Raw genomic sequence first — 17,300 nt, 5'->3', positions numbered from 1 at the left:
ATTTTGGAGGAATAAGGAGGGGGAGTGGGAGGGGGAAATAGAGGGGAAATGATATTTCGATATGCGAATATGTTAATATGTTAATAAGTGAGTGTGGAGAAGTGGAAGGAGGTATGTGGTATGTATGAAGTGTGTAGTGGAAAGGGTGTGAGTGGAAAGGGTGTGAGTGGAAAGGGTGTGAGTGGAAAGGGTGTGAGTGGAAAGGGTGTGAGTGGAAAGGGTGTGAGTGGAAAGGGTGTGAGTGGAAAGGGTGTGAGTGGAAGGTTGTGGGATTTGTTTGTTTCTTTGGTTTCTGGATGGTGGGGAGATGGAAGATATGAAGGGATGGGATGGGATTGTACAAGCTTTGTTTGAGGAAGGGGAGTGGGAGTTTGAGGGGGGGTTTCCGGGGGGGGAAGTTCTGAAATGAAGATGTGAATGAAGATGTGGATGTGGATGGATTTTTATCGAGTGAGGTAAGTAATGAATGGCATTGGGGAGGGCAGGAAAGGGATTATAAAGATGAGCAAGAGAATTGCGGTTGCTGGAGGAATGGAATAGATCACCACGAGCTGGGGTTTAGAAATTAGAATGGCAGTGTGGAGGTATAGCAGGGTGGAGGTATGGGATATAATATATGATATATGATATAAGTAAACTAAGAGAGTAAGGTATCATGAGAGAGAGGTAAATAGTTTACGCAAATGGGAATGGGAATGGGAATGTGTAAGTATGGATTGTTACACATCTGTATTGATGATAGGGAGGGGAGGGTTGTGTATTTTGTATTGTATATATAATTTATACGCATAGATGGATGCGTTAACAATGGAAGTCAATGATAATCAGGACGTGGGACGAAAGAGAACGAGAAAGATATGCGATATTTGAGGAGTACGCAGCTATTTCGGAGTGCGAATCCAGACAGTAGATAGGAGATCCTGAAAATCGGTAGAACTGTAGAGGTATGAGTGGGATGTATATAGAAAGTATCATGGTTTATCAAGCGAGCAGCTTGAAGAGAAGGAGGAGCTAGGAAACCGCCATCGATTTAATCAAGGTTTGCAGATGGACGACGGATACGATTATAATATCACTAGCAAGATATCTCAGAGAATAGAAAGGTGGTCATGGTATGGCTCATTTGCTCAATTAACGAGCATAAGAATTTTGATTAGTCCCTAGAATAAAAGACTTGATACATATACGATTGATTACTCAATGGATTATGTAGCACTGTCCAAAAGAATAAAAAGATCATCACTTCCTAACCTTCCTAGCATGCTTGACCAGATTTTCGATAACCCCTTCAAAGGCCTCTCTGTCACCTAATTTTTCATCCGTCCTCATTGTCCAATAGTCTAATACTTCTTTAGCTAAAATTTCCATTTCCTCGAGCTTTTTCACGTGTCCTTTCAACTCATCCATTGTTAAACCTTGTAGAGCCTCTTCGGTAATCTCACATGTTTGACGTGCAGATACTAAGTCTAATTGAGGAGCAGGTGGAGGACCCTTTCGACGTCGACTATCCGAGCGGGGAGGCTTGACATTGCCTTGTGAGTCAAGAGAAGTAGAAGAAGAGGATTTGATACGATCTATGGAACTGTCGAGAGAGCCAGACGATGATGGATGCAAAGATAAAGAGGGGAGGATGAGTTTCTTTTGTGTGGAAGCTGGGAGGATTTCATCCAGAGATACGGGAATACCGAGACTGACGAGGAAGAGACGACGAATACGGGATCGAATCCAATTTGGTGGCTGAAGGGGCGGTGGAGCTACGAGTTGTGACCAGAGTGATGCGGATCGTGGTGTGAGGAATATGGGATTCGGATTTTCAAGAGGTGGTAGGACTGATATATCAATTGTGTCGGAGGGAAATATATGGTCGAGGTAAGGCTCTGTTGCCGAGCGAATTTCCTCGGGGGCATTGAGATCTGTCAGGTCAAAGGTGGGCTGAACAAAATACTTATGTTAGGGTTGAGTGTACTATTGTTGCATACGGAAAGTAGACGACTACTTACAAAAGAAGGAACTACAGGAATTGGTAGAGAAGATTGAGTTACTTCAGGCTCTTGAAATCCATCATCAAAATCACCAAACTCTGCATCTTCCTCTCCTTCCTCAAAATCATCGAAATCATCCCCAAAACCGCCATCGTCTGCATCGTCTCCACCATCTCCACCATGACCATCATCTCCGTCTTCTTCGTTATATTCTTCTTCTACGGCTTTGTTCGCTGCCGCCGAAGAGCTTTGACGTCGGAGACTTAAGGACGGGGAGCTAGATTCTAACTCAGTCAATAACTCTGAAGGTGTTTGGAATCATTGTTAATACATACCAGGTACATCAGCGACCTCGACTATGTCGTCTGGTTGAGCGTCTTCCTTTCGCAATTCATATGCGGCGGTACCGGGAATTTCGCCATGACTTGGCTCAGAGTCTATCCTCTCAACTACAGTCTTGGGAATTGGTAAGTCCCCTGGTGTACTACCAGCTCTTGATCTCGTTATACCAGTCGTGTTAAGAGTGTTGGAGCGACTGCGACCAGGAGTTGAGTCCAAGACCAAGTCCGGGACTGCGTCAGCTTTACGCTTTTCATACGCTGGTGTACCCGGGACTTCTCCATGACTAGGAGTATCGGGGTCTATCTTCTCAACGACAGTGATGGGAATGGGTAAGTCACCCGGAGTTGAAGGTCGTCGAGCTCGTGCGATATTGTCAAATTCTGGAGCCATTGCAACTTGATCAGGTTCAGCATCCTCTGCTCTCATGTTATATGCTTTTGTGCCCGGAACTTCTCCATAACTTGGTTCATCGTCGACTTTCTCAATTCGAGTAGTGGGGACAGTGGGTGAGGCTGCGGTAGATGGTTCTAGACCAGAGTGTGCATCTGAAAAATGGTCTTCTGAATCCGAAGATTCAACAGTTTCTAAGTAAAAAGAATGTTAGAACAAATCAATTCATGTAAAGTTCCAAGGGCATGTTCTGCATCAAGACCATTCTATCCCCATCGTCGCAAAAACAACAGAGAGTGTTGAAACTTAGTTTCGTCGGCCTTACCTGCAAGTTCGTGTGCGCCTGGGTCCTCAATGCTAGTCCTTGTAGGAGGTTCTAGACTTCCGTGGTCTTCCTCAGCCATGATTGATGATACCAGCGAGATACCAGCGATAACCTCGATAGAAAATCTCAATCAATAGACAAAACGGTCTGGAGGTACGATTAACGTGTTGGCAATGTATACTGAGTAGTGAACGAGAGAAAGTCTAATCCAAAGGGGGAACAATGACAACTGCTCCCTTCTCGGTCAATGATAGCAAGAGCTCCGATCATTCTGTTGTTTCACTCGCTTAATTTTTGATTGAGGCGCGATACAGTACCAAAAGTCGCGCAGGGAAAGGCTAAGAAAGACAAAAGACTTCAATTTCACGCGCTTTGAAATGCGCAAGGCTGATTAAATCAATTCGGTAATTGCAGAAGCTGTACCTCAATTCAATTTAACATTGAAGAATATTGTATTGCTGATCATCTTGATTTCTTTACAAATAATCAGCTTCTGATCTGGTATAAACAATCAACAACACCGCAAAATCTTCCTTCCTCGGTTTCGATTCGCATCCCTATTTTGAAAGCTCAACAATAATATCTACAAGATGTCTGGATTTACATTCGGCAACACTGGAAGCACGGGCGGGGGATTGTTTGGTGGGGGAAGTTCTAGCAACCCCCCTAACAGCTCTGGAGCTGGACTATTTGGAGGTGCGCCAGCTACATCTGGGGCCGCACCATCATCTATATTCGGCGCACCAAAGCCAGCTGGAGCACAAGCACCGGCCTTTGGAGGAGCAGGAGCATCAAATGCAGGAGCTGCAAAGCCAGCCGCTGGAGGTATCTTTGGCCAAAGCACAGGAAATGCCCCAAATGCCACGTCTTCTTTCAGTTTTGGAAAGCCTGCTGCTAGCACCACACCTACAACTTCAGCAGGAGGTGGACTTTTTGGTGGAGGAGGAGGCGCAACTGCAGGTGGAAGTGGAGGCTTTAGTTTCGGAGGGCCCAAGCCAGATGGTGCTTCAACGCCAACAACGGAGAATAAACCCGCAACTCCTACGGGGGGTATGTTTTCAGGAATGAACAAGCCAGCAGCAGGAGGTGGCATGTTTGGAGGAGCAGCTTCGAGTACCCCAAGTTTAGGATCAACAACACCAGCACCAAGCAAGCCTTTCAGTTTTGCATCCACAACCCCTGCAGGACCACCACCTACAAATAATGCACCAGCTGCGAGTACAGGTAACTTGTTTGGCGGAGGTGCTCAATCACAATCAGCTGGAAGTCTGTTCGGAACACCAAAACCAGCAGCCACATCACAACCTACACAGACACCCGCTGCACCAGCCCCTACTGGTGGTCTTTTTTCCAGTGGCACTCCAGCAGCTGCAGCTCCTACTAGCAACTTGTTCGGTGGTGCTGGTGCTACAAAGCCTGCTGCGCCTAGCGGCAACATGTTTGGTGGAAATAAGCCTGCTGCTTCGGCAGCTCCCCCTGCCAGCTCGACACCTGCGGCGACTACAGAAGCTGCTAAGCCAGCCCCATCTTTCAGCTTTCCTTCTGCTACTCCAGCAGCTAGCACCCCTGGAACACAGGCTTCTACTACTCCCGCTCCCGCAGCTCCTGCTACCAGCAGTCTATTTGGAAAACCTAATCCAGCTACATCTACACCCGCGCCATCTGCATCTGCCCCAGCGCAAAAACCATCACTTTTTGGAAACGCTGCTTCGACTAGTGCCGCAACCACTTCCACTCCTGCGCCAGCTGCTACAACATCAAGTTTGTTTGGCGCAGCTAAATCATCAACTCCCGGTACTTCTGGCCCAACCAACACCAGCACTCCTGCTCCTGCTTCATCGACCGCAAATGCTGGCTCTGCAAATCTAGATCAACGAGCCGGAGCAGCAGGAAATGCAGCATCTCTAGGAGCTTCTACCGCTGGCCCAAGACCAGAATTATCTCGTCTTAAGAACAAAACTATGGATGAAATCATCACCCGATGGGCATCTGATTTAGCGAAATACCAGAAGGAATTCCAAGAACAAGCAACCAAGGTAGCTCAGTGGGATCGTCTTTTGGTCGAGAATGGAGATAAGATTCAAAAATTATACAATACTACCTTTGAGGCTGAACGATCAAGCGCAGAAGTCGAACGACAACTAGCAACGGTGGAGGGCCAGCAAGCCGAACTCGAACAGTGGCTCGATCGTTACGAACAGGAGGTTGATGACATGTTCAAAAATACAGCTGTCGAAACACTACAAGGACCAGATCAGGAGCGTGAGAGAACCTATAAGATGGCGGAGAAATTGGCGGACAAACTTGATGAAATGGGCAAAGATCTTTCTACTATGATTGAAGCTATGAATGAGGCATCTGCTACTTTGAACAAGAGCACCAAGTCTGATGATCCAGTAAGTCACTCCGATCTATATATCAGATTTATAAAGAATTTCACTAATCAAATGTGCCTATAGCTTTCCCATATCGTCCGAGTCCTTAATTCACATCTTATGCAATTACAATGGATTGATCAGAATGCCAAAACACTACAAGAGAAAGTTGAGGCGGCGCACAAATTGGGACAAAGTATGAGTGCAAATGGTCTTGGTGGAGCGGAAGGTGATGCTGCAGATCACTTCTATAGATCTTTTATGGGCAGAAGATGAAGGGCCGAGAACGAAAGATAGAGCTTGATAAAGCAGGTAAAATGGAGGCAGACAAGTTTGTACTGGCGTGCTGAATGGATGTTTGGGCGTTTTGATTTGGCAGGAAATACATTTGCAAATTCATGCATGGATGGTCTATTTTGAGGGAGCATATGTGGATAATGAACTTGGAAGACTGAATACCGCAAGCCTTCAATAAATGATTGGGGAGAGAAGAGAGATACAAAAGGATTCATATATCCAAAGTAGGCGAATGCGTGGATGTACGAACCGGGGTAGAAGTGTTCTAATGAGCATTTTTGTGTATAATAGATAGCATGAAGCAAGAAAGAATAGAGACTGATCAAGCTCATAACCAATTTTGTTCCATTGAAATGGGATCAACTCGGCTTGACACACATGGGAATTCTGCAACCACGTGTACAGGCAATGATCGTATCATACAATCAATAATTTCACCGACTATAAACGACCATGATTTCATCACGATCCTGATATCATATTTCATTTTGTTCAGTCTTGCTCGACTTAAACGACCCCCTTTCCGCCTTCCCCCCGGCCATCCACACACGAAGTTTTTTTTATTTGTGCAAATTTTCAGGTTGATTTAGCTGGTAATGAACCAAAGCATTTAGTATTTTCTTCTTTCTTAAATTCTGCAAAGCGAGAAAAAGATAAGAGAAACAGGGGGATGAGAATTAAAAGACTTGATTGCATTTAGAGAAGAGAGGAGTCCATCGATGGAAAACAGTACTTCTCAAATTCTGACTATGGATATATGGATATATGGACGAAAGCTCGAAGTTTTTTCTAAAAGTATGTGTATACTTACTTCTGCTCGCCACCAGATTGCTTCTCGATTTCGGTACTGGGGGGAGAGGGGAGGTTAGCTGAGCGGATTGAGTATGGGACGGAGAGGGAGTAGAGGATTGGTAATGATGTCAGAAAGGCATTCTTACATGTGGTCCTCAAGTTTCTTCAAGTGATCACGTTGTTCGGTAATTTTCTTTCTCAACTCCAAGAGTTTCTCATTCTCGCGCTGGCGGATGGTGAAATCCTCATTGGCCTTTTCGCGTTTGGTAAAGGCATCTCTGGGAAAAGGTTGTTAGTTCTGTAGCTGAAGATGCGGATGAGAGCTTACCCTTTCCTTTGCGGAACTCAATATCGCGAGGATAGTCAAGTAGTAGCATTGGAAGGGATGGAAAACTTACTGTTGGCCGCCAATCTGGCAGCGCCGGTGTCTCCCTCGCCCATGGTGCGTACTGATACAGTGAATGCTCTAGCAGCTGGGATGGATGTGCGGACTGCTGGTCGCATGGCAGAGTTGATTGCAAGACGATACATGATGATGATTATGTTTGAGGTTTTTTTTCTCGTGGTGGTATTTCGAAGGTAGAAGGATGACGGATGTATTTGAGGGGTTGTTCAATTGGTGGTATGATTGTTTATGAAATGATTTGCTGGATAATACCGAAAGTAGCTTGCGGGCTGGAAGCTTGGATAGAAAACTCTTGGATGTGAAAAGACCGTAATTGTGCCTTGAAATCGAGGTTGTGAGGGGAAAGATCATGCCATCGTCATGATCAGCTGTTTTGAATGAGAAATCATGGCTGCTTTAAAGACATGCGGGGACGAATGTGCGCAGAACGAGTGTTCAATCACTCAAAAATAAACAGAGCATAACTAAAGTGGCATGAACATGTCTGCTCGTTGCTAGGTAATCAAAACTCTCCAGCTATTTCGTATATCAATTTCATATGACAGACTACCTACTCTTGTTAGAAACGACAAAGTTTAAACTTGAAGGACTCCGATGCTGCCCTCGACTTGCTTTGCTCGATTGTTGAATTACTGCTGTGATATTACCTACCCATCTAACTACAGTGGACTTGTGTTCTGAACCACTCCGTACTCTATAAATAATACTACTCTGCCCCACTGCCTACCCAGGTAGCATTCCTAGAAATTCATAACTCTCATACTTCGTACCTATCTGGAAGTAGGATTTAGGTAGCTGTATCTGACTCTGACAGAAATCAACCGGGTTGTGGGTATCGATTGAAGAGTAGAACATACTCGGTGTCGAAGACAACATCTACTCAAGCCTCCTTGACTATGTAGTACTCCATTGATGATGTACCGATATTGAAACAGCTATAAGGTTGTGCTCTTGTGCTTGTGCCTGTGCTTGTGAACGGTCTAACACCAAACACAACGCAGCGGTAATACTAATAATAAATGCCATTCCAGATTCCAGAAACCAAGGCAGAACAGAACGTCTATGCTTTTAGACCTCATTTATTAGCACTGCCACAGTCACAGAAAGTCAGTTCACATTACTTGGAAAGGAAGGAAGGAAAGGAAGGAAAGGAAGGAAAGGAAAGAAAGGAAGGAAAGGAAAGGAGATGGAAAGGGTTAAGGGATGGAAACAGAACAGAAACAGAAACGCGCCAACACCTCAAGAAAATGACCAAAAAGCCTTCCATCTTCGGACAAATTTAAAATTCGTGACAATGCAAATCTGGGTCAAGGTCAAATCATGTTACATTCATGCGACGGATAACCACTTTTAACGACCTGAATTTACCATTAACCAAGATTGGTCCAATCGAGCCACATGAACCAGGCATTTACAGAGCATTCATCAGCCCTGTTGAACTGCATGGAAATCATCTCGAGCCGAATCTCTCTGACTCTTATATACTTGGGCTGGGTTGGGTTGCCTCGTTGGCTAACTAACAGTGGAGATGTGAAAGTGTATACATATCAAGACATCTCATACATATGGTAGGTAGTATTGGCACTCGTGTCTCATGTCTCTCTCTCCCTCCCTCTCTGCCTCTTAGATCTTGCTTTTAGAAGACGATTATAGGGACAATAAAAAGGGGGATCTCGAGATGTACTATGTATGAAGATTGTTCAACGCTCAGTCTTCTTATATTGGAAAAAGAGTTGTCTAATTCAATTCAACTCAAGTGTCTAGATACCCCGAAACCCACATAATATAACGCATGAACAACAGTCAAAAGAAAAGAATCTCAACCATTTTGCCCATACACACAACACAGTAGATGAGATGAATTCACTTGAGAAGGTGATTTCTGATATAATTCGTTCCAATTAACTCCTTCCCCTCTCTCCCCCTCCAAAAGGAATTCATAAATTGAATTTATATCATTTAAGCCCTTTTACAGAAGAATACATAAAACGCTGAGCCCCTTTTACGATCTCGAGGTTATCCGTTCACATTCATTCATTCATTCCCTTTACCTCGCAGATCGCTTCCCATCTTCTAAAAGTGGCACTAGTGCGTCCTTCCAGCAACTTCCTCACGGCCTACGGTACCTACCACTTTCTCCAATCGAGAAAACCATCCCAAGAATTAAAACCAACACACAAACACATTTCCCACGTCGCATAACATCCTACGTTTCTCTTCCTATTTCAGTTTGTGAGATCTCTTTCCTAAAGACTTAAAATAATATCATAAAAAGATACTCAGGTAAGATCTTCATTTCCCCTCAAAGCCTTTGGATACCGTCGCCTGTTTTCTCCCTCCGCCCTGCCCAATATCTCCATCGTCCAACGCCATCAACAAACAATCACTATGTGCTACATCATATTGTCCTTGTTTACTCGAATCGAGGGATCGACTTTTCCATTCATTTGCAAACACCAATCATTCAACGACTCTTCGCCCTTCACCATTGCCCCTCCGGAAGACTGAGGGGTACTTGTTGTTTTTGCCATCAGCAAATCAACTCCTGAGTTTATCATACGTAGTAAAACTGCATCGATTGGCGTGTTCTCCATCGCAGATGGAGATTTGGCGCATGCAGAAGTGGTCGGGCCAAATATCGGTGACAGCCCAGTCACGTCAAACACTAGCACAGTCGCAATTGTCTATTGGATTTCGGCCATTTAAACAACAAGAAACACGACCTTTAGTTTTGAGCAAACGATCACTAACAAATCTATTATAACAGATCTACAAATCGCAGTCATGGGTTACGAAGATTCCGTCTATCTCGCCAAGCTCGCCGAGCAGGCTGAGCGATATGAAGGTATGCAGATTTACAGTCTTTGATCGAAGCGTATGAATACTAACAGTGGGAACAGAGATGGTCGAGAACATGAAGTCCGTCGCCTCTGAAGACCAAGAACTCTCCGTCGAGGAGCGTAATCTTCTGTCTGTTGCATACAAAAATGTCATTGGTGCTCGTCGTGCATCATGGAGAATCGTCACTTCCATTGAGCAAAAGGAGGAATCAAAAGGCAACTCATCCCAAGTTACTCTCATCAAGGAGTACCGTCAAAAGATTGAAGCAGAACTTGCCAAGATCTGCGAAGATATCCTCGAGGTTTTGGACAAACACTTGATTCCTTCTGCCAAGAGCGGTGAATCCAAGGTCTTCTACCACAAGATGTATGTAATTGTCTTTTGTGCAATAAAATCCCATCCAAAATCTCTTACTAATGATGTTACAGGAAGGGTGATTACCACCGTTATCTCGCTGAGTTCGCCATTGGCGACAAGCGAAAGGAGTCTGCCGACAAGTCTCTTGAGGCTTACAAGAATGCAACCGAAGTTGCTCAAACTGACCTTGCACCAACTCACCCAATCCGTCTTGGTCTTGCCCTTAACTTCTCCGTTTTCTACTACGAGATCTTGAACTCCCCAGATCAAGCTTGCCATCTTGCCAAGCAAGCCTTCGATGATGCCATTGCTGGTAAGTCTCATTGGATCAACAACACGAACAAGTAATCTAACTGTGATTTAGAACTCGATACCCTTAGCGAGGAGAGCTACAAGGACTCCACATTGATCATGCAACTTTTGAGAGATAACTTGGTACGTAAAAATATTCTCACGGCGCATCTTGACCTCAAGTTCTATTACTAACAAAATAAACCTATTTAGACCCTCTGGACTTCATCAGAGGCCGAGCCAGCTCAAGAGTCCGCTGCCGCACCTGCTGAGGCCAAGGAAGCCGAGGCCGCTGCACCAGCTGAGGAGAAGCCAGCTGCTGAATAGAGAATCATCGGATATGGCGTTGATGTTTGGTCGAATGGGCGTACGAGCGATGGAGGTAACGACTGGGTTTTGCATGTTTCGGCAGACGAGATGAGCAGAGGGCGAGCTTCATAAAGAGCTTTTGGGGGGTCTCTCTCGCAACTTGCTTGCCTTTAGACTCTTTAATGCATCAAACCATACTGTACTTTCCCTTCCACACATCCTTTCGCTGCTTTGCGAATGTCTCTCGATCGCCCAGCATCTCTTTTCCTTTTTCATTTTTTTTATTGAAGACCACTTCCACATGTCATTTCCCGGTTGTTGATAGGTTACGGCCTGGCACTTTTTTATCAAATCGATTAGACTAAAAAAAAGTAGCAAATCCATAAAACTAGTACAAAAAGTCGATGATTTGATAAAGCAATGTGAGACAAAGTGCATGTGAGTTCGCATGCATGCCAAACTGAATTTCAAAAAACTCACCGTTGATGTTGATTTGGTGGCCATGCTTGGAAATTCTTGTTTACTAGTGATAGGGCTGGAGATTTATACATGGCTTGAAAGTGAGTATGCGGTTCGCATGTATTTCGGGCGGCGAGTGATATTTTTTGAGCTTGCTTGACTGATGGGCTGGTGGCGTGTAATAGTGAAATGATATTGAGATTGGAGTTGCGGTCGGAATCGGAATTGAATGGAAGAGCGTGTTCTGCGGGGTGTAGATGGCCTGTGTACATTGATGGCAGTGCGTGGGATTCGGGAAAGGGAAAGATACGTTTGCTATTTTTTGACTTGGTAGTGTGTTGTGATGGTGGAATGTATAGTGATTCCTTTGGGAGGGGGAGGGGAGGGGAATACTTTGGTTGGGGTTGTGGGGGTATGGGGGTGGAAGGGGATGATTTGGGAAGATGGGAAGATGGAAGGTGAAGATGGAAGGGGAGGATGGAAGGGGAAGATGGAAGGGGAAGATGGGAAGAGGGAGGTTTGGTGGATAGAGTGGAAGCTTGAGCGGGAGGTTGAGTGCTGCTTACTGGGTACCTGTGAGTTGGTGGTACAGTGGGAGCATGGGAAGATAGGATGAGGGGTGAACGGGTCTGTAATACTTGGAATGGGAGGATGGTGGGTGGTTTGAACTTTCAAGGTGAAATGGGGAGGAGGGGGAGATAAGATTTCTGGGTAGGGTGGAGAGGAAATGTCGTTGGGGGAAGCTGAAGATAAGGGGTGTAGGTGGGTAAATGGAGGATAACCTGCTGGCGGAATTTCAGTGTTTGGAGGGAAATTGCTGAACATTGTGGGATGTAGCTTCATCCGCTGTTGAGCTCTAGAATAAACATGGATGCGATGTGAATGTGAATGTATATGACGAGATGAAAACATACGAAGAGTGGTTTGAGAAAAAGTAAGATATTGAGTCTGAGATGATGTTCTATCTAACGCCAGGCGTCGATGGCCATTATGGAAGATTCACATGTCCTTAGAGGTTTCTATTGGGTGGTATCGTGAAATCAGGGTAGGGCTGATATTGATCATGGGATATTCGATTTCATGGACCTAGAATGCGTTGAAGGGCGTCTGGTTGGCCAAATGAACGATGTCCTAAGCTGTAGTCGAGAATCTTGCACTCGGATCAGGAATTCGATAGGCACCCTAGATGTATTTCCTCTTAGCCGAAATAAAACAAACAGACATTTGCCGGATGAATGTAATAAATACTTGATGTCTCGTTGGCTGCTTGTAACCATCTCTAAGAAGTTTATTCGACCATCCTGCCCTGTACAGCCAATCCGACTCTTTAGCCCTTTCCAGAACCCTGGGGCACGCGCGGAATCTTACTTGCATGCATCAATACCTTGGATGTCCGTGGTGCAGAGAATCTCTTCCGGTTGGCTTGGGGCATGGATCCTGTACGAAATTTCTTGGGGAGTGTGGGATGACGAGAGTCAGTGGAGTGGGAAGGAGGGTATATGATGGCGTAGTAATACTTCGAGGAGAGTCTGATGATTGGAGGTGGAACATGGTTCACTGCATTGGGGGGCTCGCTTAGAGGATTGAAATGCATAGATTTATTAGATTCATAACTATTTGTCTCTTGGTGAAGCGGACTTGAAGATCGGAAGAGCTTTCTAGATACTGGCGATTGTTCAAATTCTCTCTAAACATGCTTTATGGTTTGGTGGAGGGTTGGGGGGGGATTGATTGGGCTGATTGATTGGTTGGTTACTTATATCCACGCAGACTTCTTGGCCATGTTTGGTCTTGAATAGTACAGAGTCTTCACAGCCAAGAAGAAACGAGCCATCCGAGGTTACACTTCACATGGCATAATGATATAGATATACGTTCCTGTTGTGATTGCAACACAGTATCTAACTGTCAATCTAGAAGAATAGAGAAATGTTGACGGAAATGTTTATTTCGTGTCGAGATCCAAGGGAAATCCCTCTTCTAGACTTTTCACAAGCAAGCATAAACGTGGAGCGTGGGGGGTAGGATTGAGAGGGTCACACACACACACACACAACGCTATTATTCTATATTCATAGTCACCTTGTCTCAAGAGGAAAGTGAGATGTGAATGGTCCAGCTGATGTTGAGTGTAGTGTTAGCCGATGATTGCTTTCCGCGCTTGCCTCAAAATGCAATACTCGTGGTGTTGAAGACGATAATCTATGGAGAGAGTTATTTTGTGACATTCTTCCACAGTCTCCTCTTTCAAGTCAAGCAAAGGCTTCTTTAGGAAGATAAATGTACATGTCTACGTAACAGATTTTATATTATATTGCGAGCACGAATCGGTAATATCCCACCTCCACCATTCTAGTGGTCGGCTCGAGTCGGTTTTGCAGTAGCCGTAGTATCGCCTACAACATTCGAGAAATCCAAAACGACTACGACCTGCCCTGCTTGCCCATCATTAAGTTTGGAAAAAAGTAGAAATAACTCTTTGATATTTTGATATTTTGATATTAATATTTGTTTTTTCTACATCTAGAGCATCCGTTTACTTAACCACCTGCCCAATGAAAGACAGTTCGCACGGTCTTATTACATAAATAACAAAGTCACTCCCTGTGCTCCCCTAAGTATTGGTGCGATAAGAAGTGGGTGTGCTAGTTGAACTTCCAAAAAAAAAACGAGAAGAGCCCCCCCAAGTGGGAAGAAACGATCCATCTTAATTAGTACGGGGTTTCAACGACGACCGAATGAACTTGCCCGTACATTCTACGCGGTCGAGGTCGAGATCGATATTCTTTTGGCCAACACAGAATTGTCAGACAATATACACATTGTTGTCGTCTGTATTTCTTTGATTACTCGAGAGAAAATTTACATTGAAAAGCGATTGCGCCTAGAAAGCCATTAGCCGTGAACCAATTCCCCGTTCCCCAACTTGCTCACTGTCGAAACGGAAGCTCAAGTCCTGCTTGTGAACTTTCCGACCTTTGATTACTACGACACATTTCGCCAAATGGAGTGATATAGGTGATCAGCACAACTCGCACTCTCATCTGATCAGATTCCAATAGTCCGCGCACGGCGCATATACCATCCTCACCAGGACCCCTCAGTTTGCGACCATTTGTTGTACAACCACAACGCATTCGTGCACAAAATTGGCGGAATCTATTGATTGATCATAATCGCAATCATGGACACTTCTGGGGTTTGGGATGCTCAGGATCCTACTTTATCTGTTCCTTCGCAAGATGACTTTCAACAATTTCTTGACCTGAACATGCACAACATGGCCGATACCCTCCAGTTTGACTTCAATTTCAACCAGCAACAATCGCAAAGTCAACAGATGTTACATCAAGATGGGATGAATTCAATGAATACGGGGATGAGTGGCAATCATCAGATGGGGCATGATGGAACGATGCAAGAACATATGCCTTCGATGACTACGGCTTCTACCCATCCGGCCATACTCGGAGCTCCAATCGTACAACCACATGCTTCTACAGAGAGTTTGTCAGACTTGGACGCGCAAATCCAATACCTACAACAGCAGAAGCGTGAGCATCAGCTACGGCAATCACAGGAACAACAGCGGAACTTTTATGCCCAGAGTAGAATTATTCCACCCACACCCAATAGTATAGAAATGCATGGTGTCAATCAACATTTCTATACTCCAGCAGAGCATCCGCCATCTGTATATGAGCCCTATCGTCTGAGGGAGCAAGAGGTTAGTCAAATTGATTATACTTTCGCGTTCTTATTCAATGGTTTCACAATTCAATAAGTATAAGAATGAAATGCTAATAAAACTAATTAGATGGCATTTACTCCGCTCGTGTCACCAGCTGTTACTCCTCTAGAAACTCAATTTAATATCCCTGATTACACTGTCCCCGGAGCTTATTTTAGTCCCTTGAGCTCCCCAGCTTTACACGCCCAAAATGACCATCAAGTTATGTTCGACCATCGTCATTCGGGGTCAAATGATTCCCCAATTGACATGAATGGTGATTCACATTCCGCGCCAGTGAGCTCTATAATTCCGGCTCGGAAGCCTACCCGAAAGTCTGTTGCACCAAAGCCTCGGGTGAACACTCGTGTAGTTCGGCAATCGCCAATTGTCAAGCCAAGTCGGGGAAGGAAAAGCTTAAGTATGAGTGCTCAGGCGCTAGGAGAAATTATTGAGCCATTGAGTTCGCAAATGTCTCATTCTAAAGGAACTGGATCAACGAACTCAGCAGCAAGCACCGACCATTCTGAAAATGGCTCTATATCTCCTGAGCACCTATCGGATATGGCGCCTCCACCGTTACCGAGCTCGGCTGGAAGATCACCCTACGTCGTAGCACAAAAGGACAATGCCAAGAATAAGTGGATTCCCCTTGGATCACCAGCTACGCCAGCTTCGCTGATGAGAATCACAAAATCTCCTACTGCTATTGAGTCGGGACTGGGCCAGGAAATGGAACTTGATGATCCTGTTTTGGACGGGTTCGCGTTGCCAGAAGCTGCCAATACCACTATAAAACCTACATTGTCTCGTATCGATACACAATCCGATGGACAAATGACACCAACTTTGAGCTCAACAGGATCCAAAACTCCTGGATTCAAACCTCTGTCGTCGCCAGTAGTTGCACTTCCTGGAGCAGCATCATCTTCCAGTCAGAGTCCTCAGATAGATGCCATGAATAGTGCAAAGAGTGCCACACGCAAGACGCCACAAATGCTAGCACGAGGTGCTAAGAAGAGGGCAAGCAATTCCGTCCTTGCTTCACCGGCTCTTCTTCCCAAGATATCACCTAGCATCAAACCATTACTCCCTGGTGGTTCATCCATGCACGACGACGCCACTGCTTCCCTTCTACTTGCGTCGAAGTCAAACTACCAAAACATACTTGAGGGAACTCATCTTCCTGGCGTTTCGTATCCTTCGGAACTATCCACTAATTTAACATCGAAACGTACTTCTCATAAACTTGCCGAACAAGGAAGACGAAACCGGATAAATTTAGCACTTACAACATTACACGATATGATACCATCCGAATATTACCCTCGAGGAAAACCCAAAGATGCTACGGGAGACAAGAGTGGAAGTGGTGATGGTGGAGAGAACGAGTCCGCAAGTTCCAAGGGTGGACAGAGTGCAAATAGTAAAGCCGCTACAGTCGAAGTCGCCATTGAATACATCAGTCACTTGGAAAAGGTTTTGGCTGAGGCAAATAAAAGAGCAGAGGAAGCGGAACAGAAACTTGTGGAGAAAGAAAATTTATAATAATGTGTCTGAAGTCGTTGTTTCTTGGTGGCATTTGTTTTATTCTGGGAGGCAAAATTACGGGTTCATGGGTTGTTGAACGGAGTTATTGATACCTGGATACGAAGCTTCTGATTTCACGGCTGAATATGTTCCAGGGCATTTTAGGTGTCGAGGTTGCTTCTGGGAATTACTGGGTCTGGGGGGTACATAAAAGTTTAATTGCGAGACAACAATATTGGGGGAAATCTGCGGGAAAGCTACGTGATATGGGTCTATCACTTAGCGTTTTCTATATGGTGCATTTGATACACATCAACACGATCAGACGCTAGATGACAGTTACCGATGTTATATTCTCGGCTGTGGGGTTGTGGTAATGGGTGGAATGAGTGATGGGTAATTGTAGATATGTATTTAATTTTTATAGAATAAAGGTATTTTCTTGAATACAATTATGATGATGTTTTGCTGCTTTGTTGAAACTTTGAAAAGGGGTTTGGGTATAAGAAGAGACTTGTGGTTTGGTAGGCTGTGGTGTAGGGTTTCATGGTTTCGTTGGATTGGTAGAAATCGAAGATTCGCTACCTTTGGTTTTGAATGAACGGGTACATGTGGATAATTTGCTTGAATGTTTATTTTGCTATATGACATGAGAGTGGTAGCAGCACCTGCTTCGATATCTCTCGAGCATGTATGTATAGACGTATGTATTAACTTAAGATCCACATGATGTACTACCCCCAATGGCTTTGATTGCACACGCTTGACAAAAACACATCTTCGTAAATAGCTGCATCGAATCTGTCCTGTCGTGAAACAGATTGATGTATGAATATCCGGCGCATGTGCATTAGGCGCTTGATATGCGATTTTC

At 44.7% G+C, this 17,300-nt stretch overlaps 6 protein-coding genes across 6 annotated transcripts; 3 read left to right on the top strand and 3 right to left on the bottom strand.

Moving 5' to 3' along the window:
- Nucleotides 1-1,239: 1,239 nt before the first annotated feature.
- On the bottom strand, nt 1,240-3,118 carry EAF02_000063 (uncharacterized protein; the record flags this gene model as incomplete). Its single annotated transcript, XM_038896111.1, has 4 exons — nt 1,240-1,932; nt 2,001-2,266; nt 2,318-2,908; nt 3,040-3,118. 4 exons carry the CDS (start codon nt 3,116-3,118, stop codon nt 1,240-1,242), a joined length of 1,629 nt encoding a protein of 542 aa, XP_038762970.1.
- A 511-nt stretch (nt 3,119-3,629) lies between these two features.
- EAF02_000062 (uncharacterized protein) lies at nt 3,630-5,690 on the top strand (the record flags this gene model as incomplete). The annotated part of the gene is made up of 2 exons (XM_038896110.1): nt 3,630-5,435; nt 5,499-5,690. The coding sequence occupies 2 exons, from the start codon at nt 3,630-3,632 to the stop codon at nt 5,688-5,690; spliced, it is 1,998 nt and encodes a 665-aa protein (XP_038762969.1).
- Nucleotides 5,691-5,956: 266 nt separating this feature from the next.
- EAF02_000061 (uncharacterized protein) lies at nt 5,957-7,213 on the bottom strand. Its single transcript, XM_038896109.1, has 4 exons — nt 6,902-7,213; nt 6,832-6,847; nt 6,650-6,781; nt 5,957-6,558 (listed from the first exon to the last, which is right to left on the bottom strand). Exons 1-4 carry the CDS (start codon nt 7,032-7,034, stop codon nt 6,519-6,521), a joined length of 321 nt encoding a protein of 106 aa, XP_038762968.1. The 5' UTR covers nt 7,035-7,213; the 3' UTR covers nt 5,957-6,518.
- A 2,480-nt stretch (nt 7,214-9,693) lies between these two features.
- On the top strand, nt 9,694-10,725 carry EAF02_000060 (uncharacterized protein; the record flags this gene model as incomplete). The annotated part of the gene is made up of 5 exons (XM_038896108.1): nt 9,694-9,754; nt 9,810-10,116; nt 10,179-10,420; nt 10,472-10,542; nt 10,612-10,725. The coding sequence occupies 5 exons, from the start codon at nt 9,694-9,696 to the stop codon at nt 10,723-10,725; spliced, it is 795 nt and encodes a 264-aa protein (XP_038762967.1).
- Nucleotides 10,726-11,183: 458 nt separating this feature from the next.
- Nucleotides 11,184-12,155, bottom strand: EAF02_000059 (uncharacterized protein; the record flags this gene model as incomplete). The annotated part of the gene is made up of 2 exons (XM_038896107.1): nt 11,184-11,428; nt 12,137-12,155. The coding sequence occupies 2 exons, from the start codon at nt 12,153-12,155 to the stop codon at nt 11,184-11,186; spliced, it is 264 nt and encodes an 87-aa protein (XP_038762966.1).
- Nucleotides 12,156-14,350: 2,195 nt separating this feature from the next.
- Nucleotides 14,351-16,444, top strand: EAF02_000058 (uncharacterized protein; the record flags this gene model as incomplete). Its single annotated transcript, XM_038896106.1, has 2 exons — nt 14,351-14,893; nt 14,984-16,444. The coding sequence occupies 2 exons, from the start codon at nt 14,351-14,353 to the stop codon at nt 16,442-16,444; spliced, it is 2,004 nt and encodes a 667-aa protein (XP_038762965.1).
- Nucleotides 16,445-17,300: the final 856 nt, after the last annotated feature.

This window comes from Botrytis sinoallii, assembly GCF_014898435.1.
Source record: "Botrytis sinoallii strain Bc 23 chromosome Unknown BSIN_001, whole genome shotgun sequence".
NCBI classification, from domain to species: Eukaryota; Fungi; Ascomycota; class Leotiomycetes; order Helotiales; family Sclerotiniaceae; genus Botrytis; species Botrytis sinoallii.
Note: the sequence above shows the minus strand (reverse complement) of the source record. Positions and strands in the feature narration are given on the sequence as shown.